General features: G+C 36.0%; 1 protein-coding gene across 1 annotated transcript in view; it reads left to right on the forward strand.

The window, feature by feature from the left end:
* abhd17c (abhydrolase domain containing 17C, depalmitoylase) overlaps window positions 1–16445 on the forward strand; it is a 60874-nt gene that overhangs the window by 27077 nt on the left and 17352 nt on the right. Inside the window, exon 2 of the mRNA XM_048183655.1 lies at window positions 11557–11736. Within this exon, the coding sequence (XP_048039612.1) occupies window positions 11557–11736 (180 nt within the window). The remainder of the gene's footprint in view (window positions 1–11556; window positions 11737–16445) is intronic.

The raw sequence follows: 16445 nt of genomic DNA on the forward strand, positions 1-16445 counted from the left end.
TTTGGAAAAAAATTAAATGGAATTTGGGAAAAAAAAATACTGATTTCAAAGGGAGAATATTTGGTGTCAATTGTGGGGTTGAGGTTTTAGGGGGATTATTTGTAATTGCAAGTGGGATTGTTGTGTCTGATGGAGGCTTTGTGACTTTGTTACTTAGTATTCAGTAGTTCTGTTCCCAAACGGAATGAGCTGCCTTGCTGTCTACTGCCTACATCCGCAGCATCCTAACTGCAATTGCGATTGATTTGAAATGCAATGACTATCTGTGCATCATACAAATGATGTGCATTGGAGAATCGACTCACAATTGATTCCATTAGAGTTTGGGATTTACACTGAATTGCTTTCAGTATTTTATCAATATTAATATCAGTAGTTTTAGTACTGAATGTCTATAATCAATATCTCTCACTTTATCCTTTTTGCATAAAATCTTAAAATCGTTTCAGAGCTCTTCAGCAAAGGCTAAACAAACGCCCCTGAATTTTAACCTTTCTAGCATTGAGCTGTTTTGGATTCTTCTCGCTGTGCACCGGAGCTGTAAGGTTTTTGTCTTTGCGAGGACAGCTAATGAATTGCCTGAAAATTTGTTATGGCTAAAGCTCAACTTATTATCAGTAATGCCGGCTAATTAAAATGCCCTTTTCACCCACAGTCAGGAACACTGAACCACATCCGTGTGACATTCATTTACTGCAGAGAAAAAATGCTATGTGGATAAAGATACATGAAGTCTTCTAATCCGGCACAGCTGGGAAGCCATGTTAAGAAGGATTTCACCAGCAAATTAACAGCAACTTCTCAACTTTTTGTTGTTGTTTGTAGTCTTGGTCAGTGCACATTCTCAACTTTTGTTCTCATAGTAACTCAGATATTTTGCTATTTTCAAGATGGAGGATGGAGGTGAGGAAGGTCATGAGGTCAGTGTTTAATATGTCGCTTAAGTAGGGCTGGGTAATAAACAATATTATATTGAAATTGATTAAAATTTGTCAATGATAATAAATTCTGGAAGTTTTTATATGGATTAATCTAAGAGCCTATCACAGCAGAAATAAGCACAACATGCTGCATATAAGTGATTTCTTCAAGAGATTATGACAGAAATCACTACTGTACACTAAAATGTACTTCTCACAGTAATAATAATAATATTTCTAAGCAATATTATACAACCAAGATATTTTTTTTAATCCATGTTTTAAATTTATACAGTTCTGTTGTGCAACATCTTATTTGACAAGAAATAAAAATGCAATGTTTTGTTGTAAGTTAATTATATTTTCATTAGATTGCATTTTAAAAGCTTGATTAAATTGTTGGTTTATATAAATTTGTTTTAAATCATGAAACTCAGAATCCCCCCCCAAAATAAAATGGAAAACACAGAATTTAGGGAAAAATAACATGAATTTCATTGGGCCCTGAATTAAAAGGGAGTTACTCAACTCAACTCAACAAATGTACATGTTTACATTCATTCTCAAGGTCTAATAATTATGTGGAAAACATTTCCTTCCGCCTTATTAATGTAAATATAAAGCATTATTAAAGACAACTAATCAGTAATAAAAAAAGAACAAATAATCAAATTACAAATAGCACAAATACAATAAAACAAAGGTACAAATTAAAAAAACAGTAGTTTTCAGGTACAGATATTTGAATAAAGTAATCAAATGTTCATCACTGTATAAATTAAATAGTCAATAGTCACCTTTTATTTATATAGTGCTTTTTACAATGTAGATTGTGTCAAAGCAGCTTTACATTGATAACTGGTACATTATTTTGGCTGCACAAAATAATAAAAAAATATAAATGGATCTTTTATAAAGTTACAAAATGTATTCAGTCAAGAGCAGTGAGTGATCTTTGTTCCTTTTAAGACTGAATGCATGGATACAAAATGAATATACTGTCTATGTTCATTTGAGATATAACCAACTATGTTTACTAGGATACTCGCCAAGACTGGCGTTTTTACATAATTTTGTGTGAATTTGTCCATTCAAGTGCAAGACATGAAAGAGAACTCAGTTCAGGATTTTTTTTTATGGATTTTTGGCCATATCGCCCAGCCCTACGCACAAATGCTGGGAAGTTCATAGAGTTTGAACTTCAGCTGACTCGGGGCACCTACTGTTTCCCATATATTGTCAATTCCTGATAATCCTCCAATTGTGTTGTTGTTGTTGTTGTTGTTGTTGTTTTTTTTTTTTGCAAAAGAATATATATCACTTAAAGGATTAGTTCACTTTCAAATTAAAATTAGCCCAATATTTACTCACCCTCAAGCCTTCCTAGATGTATATGACTTTCTTCTTTCTGATGAACACAATCAGACATTTATTAAAGTTGCCATCGAACGTTTTTTCACAAGATGTAATATAAGTCTAAGGTGTCCCCTGAATGTGTCTGTGAAGTTTCAGCTAAAAATACCCCATAGATTTTTTTTTAATTAATTTTTTTAACTGCCTATTTTGGGGCATCATTAACTATGCACCGATTCAGGCTGCGGCCCCTTTAAATCTCACGCTCCCCGCCCCCCGAGCTCTCGACTATAATACAGTGCATTTACAAAGTTCACACAGCTAATATAACCCTCAAAATTGTTCTTTACAAAGTGTTCGTCATGCATGCTGCATACATACACTGGATTATGCGAGTATTGTATTTATTTGGATGTTTACATTTGATTCTGAATGAGTTTGAGGCTGTGCTCCGTGGCTAACGGCTAATGCTACACTGTTGGAGAGATTTATAAAGAATGAAGTTGTGTTTATGAATTATACAGACTGCAAGTGTTTAAAAATGAAAATAACGACAGTCTTGTCTCTGTGAACATGCTAACGAAACATTTAGAAAGACAGTTTACAAATATCACTAAAAAATATCATGATATCATGGATCATGTCAGTTATTATTGCTCCATCTGCCATTTTTCGCTATTGTTCTTGCTTGCTTACCTAGTCTGTTGATTCAGCTGTGCACATCCAGACGTTCTGCCCTTGTCTAATGCCTTGAACATGGGCTGGCATATGCAAATATTGGGTGCGTACATATTAATGATCCCGATATTTATTTACATAAACGCTTTGCTTCAGAAGGATTAGGATATTTATTAATATAACTCCGATTGTGTTCATCAGAAAGAAGAAAGTCATATATATATATATATATATATATATATATATATATATAGGATGGCTTGAGGCTGAGTAAATCTTGGAGTAATCTTCATTTGAAAGTGAACTAATCCTTTAAGCTAATTTTTGCAAACCAAACAAGAGTTGCATCAATGTTTTTAGTGTTAACATTTAAACACTTAGAGGTGCAAAACAACAAATTATTACTTGACCGATATCACTGACTTCATATTAGATGGCACACCTGTGTCTGAGAAAGCCAAAGATTTCTCTGCAGAATCATGAATAATGTAGTTTTTCCACCAGGAAATCTGCTGTTAAACTTAAAATGAATTATTTAAAGTTGAAATGATGCTTTCAACAAAGCATATACCATTGATTAACCTCTTAGCTCACAGTAGGTCCATCTTTAAGTTAAAAGTCTATTTCCCTATGGATTTTTACTTCCTGAACCCAACCTTTGCTCTCTGTTCAGTCTGGTGCAAGATACAGAACAGCTAGCACTTATCATTAATGTTGCATTTTTGCATGTGACACACGAGTTTCTAGCATGAAGTACTTTGTTTGTCCAAACTGAAAACTGAAACTCATTTTCAATAGTGCTTTTCATACCAAGAGCCATCTAAAACAAAATGTTGCTTGAAAACATTTTTTGCCAGAATGCAAGGCAGCTTTTGCATAGCCATCAGTAGGGTTTGTGCATTTCTATAGGATAACATTAGACTCCTCCTGCAAGTAATAGCTGAAATAAACAGCGCTGGTACTCCATTACACACATCAGTGCTCTCTTGAAGCATCATTTGCATATCCATAATTCATATGCATATGGATTACTTAAGAATTTGTAAGGCATAGACATGCATCTGTTTCCATTGAGAACCCAGCAGGGCATTCACAGCGAGCGAGCGAGAGAGGAGCCTTATTTTCGGGGTAAACCTTTTGGGTTGGCAACAGCATGCGAATTTCAGCCCAAAATCCATCTGTAAATGTTTGCTTTGGCTGAAGGACTGTTACGTGAAACAGACTACTGTGTGTGCGCCGTTCGTCCTGAGCAGAATCACAGAGTTCCTATTTTTTTTTCCCAGATTAACATTCACACACAACAACAACACATCTCTTTCCCACACTCTCTCAGGTTTTTGTATTGTTTCAGCTCGGGAAAACACGGCGAATCACTTGCAAGTCTAACCGTTTGTGCCGCTTCTGCTGTAAACTCGGAAAGTTGGTTTTCGTTCCAGTTGTTCCATGCAATCGGACCCCGGTGCTTGTTTGGACAAGCCATTTCTCATTGCTTTAATTCAGGCTAAGGAAACACAGCATTTGCATCGACTTGTGTGTTTTCGCTTGTGTGCACATGCTTGTGTTTTCAGTAGTTTTCCACATTGGAAAAAAGGGGATGCTTGTGCTAGGTGTTTGTCCTGGCTCGAAGAGTTTTCCCTCTTTTCAGAGTTTGATTCCGGATTGATTTCTGATGTTTTCACAGTGTGTGGAAATGGATTTGTTTTGGCAGATTCTTCAGGTATTATCACACCCTTGTTCTCGCTATCTCGCCATCAACCTTCCTGAAATGAGATTTTAGTTTTTTTTTTTTTTTTTTTTACAAACCTTTTATGTATAATGCATTATTATGGTATTCATAATGTACGTTATAATGCATCTTTTCATAAATAACTGTAACCAAATTATCATAAATGCATCATAATATTTGCAGATTCCTTGGTACATCTGAAATTGGTTGTTTGTTGTACTTTAATGCACTATACTTTCTAAAGGTGTGTTCATTGAATAGATAAGCATTATATCTGTGGTTACAGTTATTCGTGAGGCCACAGAATGCATTAGTGCATTACAAGGCTTTAAAAATACTTTCATAGTGCATTATATATAAATGCTTTAAGTAAAGTGTTACCATTTTCTCTTTTCAGACCGTGAACTAGCAGCTCAATCTGCAGTCCTCTTGCATGAGTGACATTAAGCATATTGAGGCTTGAAAAGACCCGGTTCCCTTTCCAAACCAATGTACATGTTTGCTCATCCATACTAATTTTTGACTCTTCCAGATATCCAGCTATGTTCTGTTTTTCATCTGGGCCTTCATAAAAATGACATTTCTTCCATGATGTAGTTGTTGTTCAACCTTGTGTTTTGGGTCATTGTTGCATTACTGATGATTATTTGAGTTTTTCCAGCTTGACATTCTGCTGAGGAGTTTTGTGGTATGTGCTGTTTTTCCTCTAAACATAACAGCGTGTACTTTTCACCAGAAAGTTCAACTTTTGTCCTCTCAGTACGTTTACACAGCGTTGCTGCAGTGGTGTTGTTAATGTCTTGGTGGTCTTCTGAAAGTTGTAAGATGGACAGCAGTATGTTGTTCTTGTCTTCTGTAACCTCCTGTGAGCAACTTCCTGTGCAGTATTTTCTGAGATTTATCTAACTGCAGAACCACAGAATCGCACTTCTCAGCAGTCTGTGGACAACAGTGCCAAATCTGAACTTAGAGTATTGCAGAAGATCACATAACCAGCCCCAACCATTAGCCCTAATCTTCACTAGGGCCCTGTTTACAGCTGGTGTTAAGGTGTGTTTTGGTCGATTGGATCACAAGTGGATGACACTAAATACAGGTGTAAACAGGGTGTAAAACACTTGTCCACTTTCAACCGCTTCTAGAGGTAGTTGAAAACGCATTCAAACAGCCACAAAAGACCATCTACTCTGTCTACTGGCCTACCTAATGCAGAAACATTAGGGCTGGGTAAAAAAATATTGATTCTCAATTTACGAACCAATATCGATTCTTAAATCCCAAGAATCGATTAGTCTAGTCTGTTTTCAGTTGATGAATGAGCAGAATATGTAGCGCCTCCCATCCAATAAATCGCACTAATCTTTGTGCTTTGTTACTTTTGATATGAAGCAAAGTCTCAGATTTCAAATGACGTCCATCTTATTATGAGATTCAAAAAATAAATACGTTTTGTTGCTGTTTAATGTGGCGTGACAGATCGCTTTAGCGCCTCAAGTTAAAGGGAAGCATGTGATCATCCTCTCCTCCGCTTTAATACCAGTTACAGCGTGAAATAAACACGCATGAACATCTGAAGGTATGTTAAAAGATACAGTACAACTTACTGAAATCCGTATCATGTCTCGTGTAATCGCTCAATCAGTGTTTCAACCTCGGAAAGACGTCAATAAAACAGCTTGTAAACAATGTCACGTAACGTCACATTTACCTCAGAAAAACATATTCAGTGACCATAAACTCATTAGTCAGCTAGAAAAGTGCTCTAGAAAGCATCATTCTGATAAATATAGCTATGCACCGTTACATATTCATTATCATTTTTAATGTTCTTCAATATTTAATGCATGTTTGAATAAATTGGTTATGACAGCCGCGATTTAAATTATTAAAAAAAACAAAACTAATTGGAGTAGAAATGATTATGTAATTCTAAATAAAAACATCATTGAGTGCAATTTAAGTGTTTATGTATAAATAAGTTAATTTAACCTTCAATATGACTTCATGTGTAGTTTACAGCATTAGTTGAGAGATTTTTTTTGCCGTGTACTGTAACTGAAATATTACATCCGCCTTTCAGGTGGCGCGACAACACAAAGTGGAGCGCTATTTCACAACTCCTTGAGCTTAAACGGACATAAAAAAAAATCTCAAAATCCCAGTCTCAATGTATATAGTCGGTAATAAAGTTTTAAGCGAACCTAAACAGTTGAGATAACTTGATAAAGAACTTGGATGTTTCATCATTGGCTCTGTGCGTTTGGTCGTGCATTCGTACATTGGTTCCGTGCATTTGACACAGAACCGATTTATATGCCTAAAAATAACCATCATTAATTGTCAAACAATGAAACTTTTAAAATGTTGATACAAAAATACAATCAACATAAAAATGTTGATACAATGTGAAATATTTTCAATTTATTTTGTTCTGTTATGCTTGTTGAACAAGCAGAATGTGGCAGTTGGCCTGTGTTGTATTTGTCCCGCCCCTCCTTCACTGTGATTGGATGGCTGGATACAAAGTGACAATAATGAGCGCTGCGTTTTACCCAAAGTTGAACATTCTTCAACTCTCGGAGCCTGGTAAAAACGTAGAGCGCTTCAGCGTGAAATAGACGCTCACACCTCGTTATGCTCCTTGCGTTTTAAAAACGTGCCGCTCCCATTGAAAACAACTGGATAAATATGCTAGCCTCAGGGAAAAAATGCTTTGGTGGATACAGGGCCTTAATGACGCTTTAAGCTCCACTCCAGCACTGGTGTGAGACTGCTGGCCTGGCGCTGTTGTCCTCAGACTGCGGTGACGAATGGTTCTGCAGTTATTGTTTTTTCTTGGGTCTTTGTAGATCAGTGAATTATCATGAGATCTGCAGGTGCTTTGAGAGACGCCTGAGCACACAGACTCGCTCTGTTCCTCAAACATAAATGAAAAGAATGACTGGAGGGTACTCTAGTGGGACACCAGTCTCAGCTGTCATCCGAGGATTTTTGTAACTTCTCTGAAGACTCCATGACATGCCCTTGCATTCATCTTTATAGGACACTTACTTCTAGGGAGTAGCAAGTGTGCTGACTTTCTGTTCACATTTTTGAACTTCTCTTTTTCAGTTCTAAATTCTTATAGTTCCATTTGGAAAGTTGAATGCTGTGACAGCGTCATTTAGATTCAGGAATCTCGTGATGCAAGCATGTGAGCAGCCAGCAGCCATATCGCCCTGTAGCCTAAGGCTGGTTGCCACTGAAGCTAAGCAGGGCTGAGCCTGGTTTGGGTCCTAATGCCCCAGTATAGTGATGGGGACACTATACTGTCCTAAGCATCGTCCTTCGGATGAGACGTTAAACCGAGGTCCTGACTCTCTGTAGTCATTAAAAATCCCAGGATGTCCTTCGAAAAAAAAGTAGGGGAGTAACCCCGACATCCTGAACAAATTTGTCCATTGGCCTCTGTCCATCATGGCCTCCTAATCATCCCCATATACTGGCACAATATGGCTGCCGTCGCGTCATCCAGGTGGATGCTGCACATTGGTGGTGGTTGAGGAGATTCCCCCTTCCATATGTAAAGTGCTTTGAGTGCCCAGAAAAGTGCTATATAAATGTAACAAATAAACAAATAAATATGAGATTTCTGAACCGCAGAAAGCACGATTTTTTTTCGCCAGCGTCCTCGGTGTGCAATCTGAATGCTGCACGCTTAAGTCTAGCGGAGAGCAGAATAGAGCAGGTTCCCGTGGTTTGGGAATATTTTGGATACAGGAGAGATGATGTATCATAGAGTCAGGTATTTTGCAAGAACTGTCAAACTATCATTGCGGCAAAACATTCACACAGATCTCGTTTTTTTTGGCGGACACAAAGACTGTAACGGTTAAACTCGTTAGTCTAGTGCGTTTACATAGAAAACAATGACACATTCCAAACCAGGTGAACAAAAATTGATAATACAGGCATTTGCGAACTGATAAATTGTTCCCTCATGGCCATGGAATATTTTGTTTGTTTATTTGTGCATTTTCTTTTATCTTTTTAATTTTTCTTTTTATTTATTGAATTATTTGCTTATTTTACTGTTTACTGTGCAGGTCAGTAAGATCAACTTATGTTTTGACAACTTAGTGACTTGAGTGGATTAATTTGATTTCAGTGCTTTCTTTAACGGGAAGATGTTTTGGTGAATAACGGTTTAAATAGATTGTTGTATATATTTGTGCTGGTCAAACGGCTGATTCATTCAAGAATGTAGTAAATTATGAACGGTCCACTGAATCATTGATTCGCTCAACGCGGATTCATTCAGAAACGAAACACGGCTGTGTTGTTCAGAGACGCACAACAGTTCTCTTGAGACTTTATAGGTGATATTTTCATTGGAAAATTGAACGAAAACAGCCAATATTGTCTAAAATCTAACATTTATATACAATTTTTTTTTTTTTTTTTTTTTTTTTTTTTAAACTGTTGTATAAAATCAATATCACGTTTGCACTTGTGGTAGGCTATTTAGGGCCCTATGAAATCGTTTTATTTTTTCCCAAATTCCGTTTTTTCCATTTTAATTTTTCTGGGTTCCGTTTTTTTCCGTTTTATTTATTTTTTGACTCCATTTTATTGGTAAATTAAATTTTAGTAATCAAAGTAATCTAATTAATTGAAATAATGAATCTTGTCCAATTTACCAACAATTTAATAAAAGTTTAACAAAAAAAAAAAAAAAAAAAAAATTTAGGGCCCTATGATAAACGTTTTATTCTTTCCCCTCAAATTTTATTTTTACCAAATTCTGTTTTCTGGATTCCATTTTAATGGTTTAATTCCATTTTAATAATCAATAATTAAAATAATTTAAAAAAAATGATACATTTTTAAAAATGTATGATTTATTTATTTATTTATTTTTCTTCAGAAGTTCTGTTGTGTATTTAAATTTTTCTGGCAATCAAATGAATGCATACCATTTAATTTATCTTTTAATCATGAAATTAAACATTTTTTGTCAAACAATGTGCTGCACAACAGAGCTTTACTGTTAAAATTAAAACATGGAAGAACACTGAGATTGTTTAAAAATATATTAATTATTGTTAAATTAATTTATCTAAATTCTACTGTACAACAGTAATATGTTTCTGTCAAGTTAAATCAAACTTTTATTTTGACGGTTTGCCTAGAGCTTTCTCTGTGTTTATGACGGTAGTTTTCTCAAATGAAGCGTTTAAATGCTGATGAAGTGACTTTCAGAGCAGCTCTGGAGATGAATCCGTGCGTTCATATAGTGAGGCGACAGAGGACGAAAACACCGCGAGCATCGCATGTGCTTCAGCGTGCGTGAGGCGGTGTGAGGTAAATGAAACTGCGCTTCCGCATCATTCATTTCAGAGTCACACAGGCATGCAGGATTCATGTTTAAATAGTCTTTGTGCGGTTTAATATTCACAGACACTAGTCTATATCGCGATTTAATTTAAGTGTACTGACCTGCTTTTAATTCATTCATCAAAAATTTGACAAATTCTGTGACATTCCGCGTTACATAGTAAATTCCGTTTTTATGAATGGATTCCACGATTCCGTGATCGCAGAAATTATAGGGCCTTAGCTAGTCAGGAAAAATCAGCACTCGTGTGAAATTGCGCTCGTGTGATAGCCTATTGCAAACTAAAATATGAGACAAAAGCTCATTCAGAGGCATTTTCGCCCTGCTATCTTTTATTTTTAAGGGCTTTCTAACTGCATTTTATAGGCTAGATCACGCAGTGAGTTGTTGCCAATCAACTGTATGAAATGTAAGATGAACTTTTAGGTCTGACATTGCTACTTTCAGTTTTTGGTTGAACTATTTCTTTAAATAAGGTTTGAGTTTTTAAGCCATGCTTATAAAAACAATCCACTTCTGCGGTTCACAAACACATTTTTCCAAATGTAAGCTGACTCACAATTGTTCATGACGGAGATGAATTACCTCAACGTGTGTTCTCTCTGCTCTCATCTCATCTCTAGAAACTTGAGTTCACACTGAGTCTATCAGCCCGGTCACATGGGTGCATGTTTACTTACAGGAGCGTTTTGTGCCTCCTCTTTTCACCCTGTAATATCTGTCTGTGTGGGAGACGGAGATGGAGACCTCATGTTCGGTTACCTGATAAAATCTCGCCAGAGCTCTTGCAGGGGTAGTCGAGTTCAGAGGCTTGTGTAGCCTGCTGTCTCTACGGTACACTTTGTACTGCTGTGTGTGGATGGATGCATGATTTCCAACTCGCTGCTGCTTTGTTTCTCTACCTTGTCTCCCCTGGCCCTGGGCAAGCCTGGGGTAAATCTAAACTGAGGTCAGACATCAAACATGTTTTCTTTCTGTCGGTGACCCTGGTACACACCTCCAATGCCACTGCCGCCGATCGGGTGTCGGGCAAAACTGACTAGGAAAGTCAGAGAACAAAAACCTAAAATGTGTTTTTCCTTTCTTTCCCTTGACTTCTCGCTCTCCGCCTCCAGCATTTCCTTTGAGCGCATCTTAAAGTGTCAAATAAAGTTTCAGCCCTGTGTTCACAAGCTCAGGGACTCCTTCAGTTCTTTCATGGAGGCTGAATTCGTGCTGTCGGTTTATTTCATGTCTCTATTTTTAATGATTTCTCCTCTGTTCTTGGCCGAACATGCCATTTTGTCCAGTTGTATTATCTATTAATATGACTTGATGGAAATATATTTTGCCACAAATCGTATTGTTACTATAGAGACGAGTGCAATTCAGAGTAAACGGCACAAGCTGTTTGTGTTGTGACATAATTTCACCCACATAGATGAGAAGATGCCAGATTTAAACCACGCTTTCGAAGTGTTGATATGAAACGTGTTGATTTATAGCTGTTTTTCCTTCTGAAGGTATGGAGTGACCCCAGAAAACATCATCCTGTACGGTCAGAGTATAGGGACGGTGCCGACGGTAGACCTGGCGTCCCGGTACGAGTGCGCGGCAGTGATCCTTCACTCTCCCCTCATGTCCGGCTTGCGTGTGGCCTTCCCCGACACCCGCAAAACTTACTGCTTCGATGCCTTCCCAAGGTAAGATACAAACATTGTGATGCTTGTGAACCCTTCTAGCTAAACTACTGCTGAAAAGATATATACAGTATATTTTAAAGAAATTAATTCCTTTTTATCAGTAAGGAGCCATTAAATTGATCAAAACAGTAAAGAGAGGTTGGTAACTAGAGTTGCAAAATTCCGTGAATTTTCAAAGTTGGAAACTTTCCATGGGAATTAACGGGAATTAATGGGAATAAACAGGGAATTTGCAAAATTGCAGGTTAGCCTATAACAGGGTACTTAAATGTAGTTGAAAATAAAAACATCTTGCAGCATAATTTTGGACAACCAGATTTAACCCTTGTGCATCAAAAAAAACAGTTACACATGGGTGCAAAATGGAAAAAAATGTCCATGTCCAAAAACTGTCATAAAAATGATTTATTAATATTATTTCCATTTTTTTTATTAATATAATTTCCATTTTCACTGATGTCAATTTTTTTTAACCAGCATCTGTTCTGTCCATAGATACCAAACATTCATTAATTTTAAGAACTGTAACCCTTTAAATGCTGGTTTGTTTACATAATGCCATAGGTGTTTTTTATGAAAAATTTAAAAATGGTAGCAATAAGTTTATGAAAATAAACTAAGCAGAATTTTTTTTTCTTTGCTTATTAGATTCTTGGGTGTGTCAATGAATAACAACAACATTATTTTTGAGGCATTTATATTTTTTATGTAGTGTCAGATTTTTTACAAAAACTAACACTTGGGTCCATAATGGACAAAAATGTCCATGCCAAAAAACTGTCATAGAAATATTATATTAATATTTTTTTTCCACTTTCACTGACTGTTTTATTTCTTTTATATGCCAAATTTGAAAATATGGCACGATCTAGTAAAAAATGGTAAAAATGTAAAATTTGAAGGCTTGCCGATAGAATGAATGCCTATTTGCAAATATTGTATCATTTTATAGTCAAATGGCCCTGGGTTAAAAAATTGCAGTTTTAATGGGTTTCAATGTGGACATTTTTGTCCTTAAGGTCCTGAGTGTGAGTATTTTTTTGTACGGAGGGTAAAATTGATGTTTTGAAGGAAATGAGGGTAAAATATTGAAATTCCAATAAAAATAAACACCTGAGCCAAAATTCATGTAGTTGGCATTAACAAAGGCACACTTATAACAAAAAACAAAACTGAAATGGACAAAAATGTCCATAAGGTTGCACAAGGGTTAATTCAATTTTAGTTGAATTTTTACCCTGCACATTCCTCAATCACATTCACACAGCACACTGCTTACTGCAGGGCTGTTGAGGACACACCCCCTGCATGCACTGTGCATTCCCCCAGTCCATAACATGCACATTTGATCAAAAATACAGAAAAAAAAAAACAGTAATATTATGAAATATAACTACAATTTAAAGTAATTGTTTTCTATTTTAATATACATTCAAATATAATTTATTCCTGTGATCAAAGCTGAATTTTCAGCATCATTACAGTCTTCAGTGTCACATGATCCTTCAGAAATCAATCTAATATGCTGATTTGATGCTCAGTTATCAATGTTGGAAACAGTTGTGCTGCTTAATAACCTGTGATTACTTTTTTCAGGATTTTTGATGAATAAAAATGTAAAGAACAGCGTTTATTTAAAATTGTAACAATATACACTACCGTTCAAAATTTTGGGGTCAGTAATTTTTTTTTTTTTTCTTTTTTTGAAAGAAATTAATTCTTTTATTCAGCAAGGATGTGTGAAATTGATAAAAAGTGATGTTAAAGTGATATTGTTAGAAAAGATTTCTATTTTGAATAAATTCTGTTCTTTTTAACTTTTTATTCATCAATTAATCATGAAAAATGTATCACAGGTTCCAAAAAACTATTAATCGGCACGACTGTTTCCAACATTGATAATAGCTGAGTGTCAAATCAGCATATTAGAATGATTTCTGAAGGATCATGTGACACTGAAATAAATAACAATTGCTGCAATAAAAATATCTTTATTTTACATATTTACTAAAATAGAATAAATTGAATGCAAAAAATAACTTATTTCATGTTATGACCAAACAAAATATTATACATTTATATAAATTTCCTAAAATTTCTAATTAATTCCCATAATTTCCTTGTCTGGCTATCACCAGACCAAGCTCAATTTAAAATTGAACATTGGTCTGGGGAGTTTGCCATGTATTTCCTACTGCACAAGAGGCGTGATCAACAAGCATTATTCACGCAATTGGATAGTCCTTCAACCAATCAGATCAACGATCTGGGTGACGTAATTTGCAGAGCGATGCGAAAACTCCAGACAGGTTTATAGATTGTATTGGTTTGTAGCATTGATCAGCGGTTTGCAGAAGCAGCAATGGCATCGAGCGATTTTTGCAGGTTGTGCAAAAAAACATGAACGTGAGTGATATTTACACCCAGTCGAGTGATTTGTTTGCTAAACTAAAGAAGTCATTCAACATCGTTGAGAGGTTAAAAGGAATTGCATTGACGGTTGTGCGAGAGACGTCATCGTGTTATACCCGCCCAGAGCCATAGAAAGCGCTCTGTACCCGCCAATAGCGAGCAAGGTGGATAAGCCAGTCTGTGATTGGTTCCCGCAAAAGTGTAACAGATGCAGCAGAAATGAATGTACGGGTTTCCAGACTGAGTTGCCGGGCGAAATCAAATTGCCGGCAGATCAGGCTGGATTTACCCAGTCTAATAATTTCCCATAAATTCCTGACAAGTTTCCAAATTGGAATATTTCCAAACTTCCCCAGGTTAAGTTCCCGTGGAAAGTGTCTGGAAAATTACCGGAAGATTTCCACCCCTTTGCAACCCTACTGGTAACACAGTATAGTTTCCATTTATTAACATTAGTTAACTACATTACATAACATGAACTATCAGTGAAAAATACTTCTGAAGCGTTTAGTAATCTTACTTTTCATCATGTTAATTTGGTTAATGTTAAAGTTGGATCTGTTCATATTTAATGGACCTGAGCTAACATGAATTAACAATGAACAGTTGTATTTATGAATATACTGTACAAATGTATTGCTCAATATTTCTTAATCCATTAACTAACATTTAAAGGCACAATATGTAAGATTTTTGCATTAAAATATCCAAAAACCACTAGAACAGTTATGTTTTGTTGGCTTGTGTACTTTGTGATGTTTCCAAGAATGTTTAAATCCAGAGAAATCAGGTTTTAACCAGTGCTTACACTGCTTTAGCCAGTGTAACGTCCCGTGTCCCTCAATCCTCGATTTACTTCCATTAAAAAGCATAGAAACACCAAAGACGCTTTAATATATTATGAGTTTTATTAGACAGGTGAGCAACTGTTTGGAAACTTTTATCAACAGAAAACGAATCGTTGTTATATAGCTCAGCGCGGCTAGTCTGATTGTTTGAATCTTGTTTTCTTGATTTACCTTGAGTAACATGTTTGTCTCAGAGACACTTTCTGATAATGCGATGTTAGCCACTTGACAGAATAGAGCTTTATTTGTAGTAACAATAATACAGCTTTTTTGTCCACCATACAATATACTTTAAAATTAAAGTGTTAGTTCACCCAAAAATGAAATTTATCATTAATTACTCACCCTCATATCGCTCCAAACCCGTAAGACCATCATTCATCTTCTGAACACACATTAAGATATTTTTGATGAAATCCGAAAGTTTTTTTTTATCCCCCGTAGAAAGTAACAACATAACCACATTCAAGGTCCAGAAAAGTAGTAAAAACATTTGTGTGCAAAAACAAAAAAAGAATGGCCTATAATAGCATAATAAAAACAGCAATATGAAATGTCCCAGGCCTGTTCCTCTCTCGCCCTTCACTGCCGTCGTTCCTCCTTATATCCTTCCGGAGCTCCTCCGGGACTTGAGGCCGGTGTCTCGCAGGTATCTGTCTCTCATTAGCATTTGCTCCACTGGCCTCTTTCCGCTCTGCTTCATACCACAGTAACCTTAATAAAACTTTAATACATGAGCTCATCCATGAACATGATTTCTGCCCGAGTCCCGTCGGATTCCTTTCCATCAGCTGTGGAGGTCAAGACGACAACTCCCATGATTCCATGCTCATTCACGGTGACATCAAGCTTCGCCTTTGTTATTGTTTTGAATTAGTGACCTCTAGCTGTGAAACGTACATATTGTGCCTTTAACTGAGAACTTTTTAATGTTGCAAAAGATTTCTATTACAAATAATTGCAGTTCTTTTGAACTTCCTATTCAAGGATACTTAAATTTATCACGTATTCCACAAAAAATATTAAGCAGCACAACTGTTTTCAACATGTTTCTTGAGCAGCAAATCATCATATTAGAATGATTTCTGAAGGATCATGTGACACTGAAGACTGGAGTAATGATGCTGAAAATTCAGCTTTGATCACAGGAATAAATTACACTAATTACAATTGTAGTAATATTTCAGAATATTTTTGTTTTTTAAATGTGTATTTGATCAAAAACACAGCCTTGATTAGCATAAAAGACTTTCAAAAACTGAAAAAATCACAACCTCAAGCTTTTTAACGGTAGTGTACTTAATCTTTTTTTATCCATCATGTTCCAATTTTGTGTGCAATATGCTGTAGATGATCCATGAATGGACTTCAGGCGGTTTGTTGGCATCTAGGATCAAACCAGTAACGGGTAACAGCCTGAAGCTGTACACAGCACACCGCGGTACCCGC

Source organism: Megalobrama amblycephala, linkage group LG3 (genome assembly GCF_018812025.1).
Source record: "Megalobrama amblycephala isolate DHTTF-2021 linkage group LG3, ASM1881202v1, whole genome shotgun sequence".
NCBI lineage: Eukaryota > Metazoa > Chordata > Actinopteri > Cypriniformes > Xenocyprididae > Megalobrama > Megalobrama amblycephala.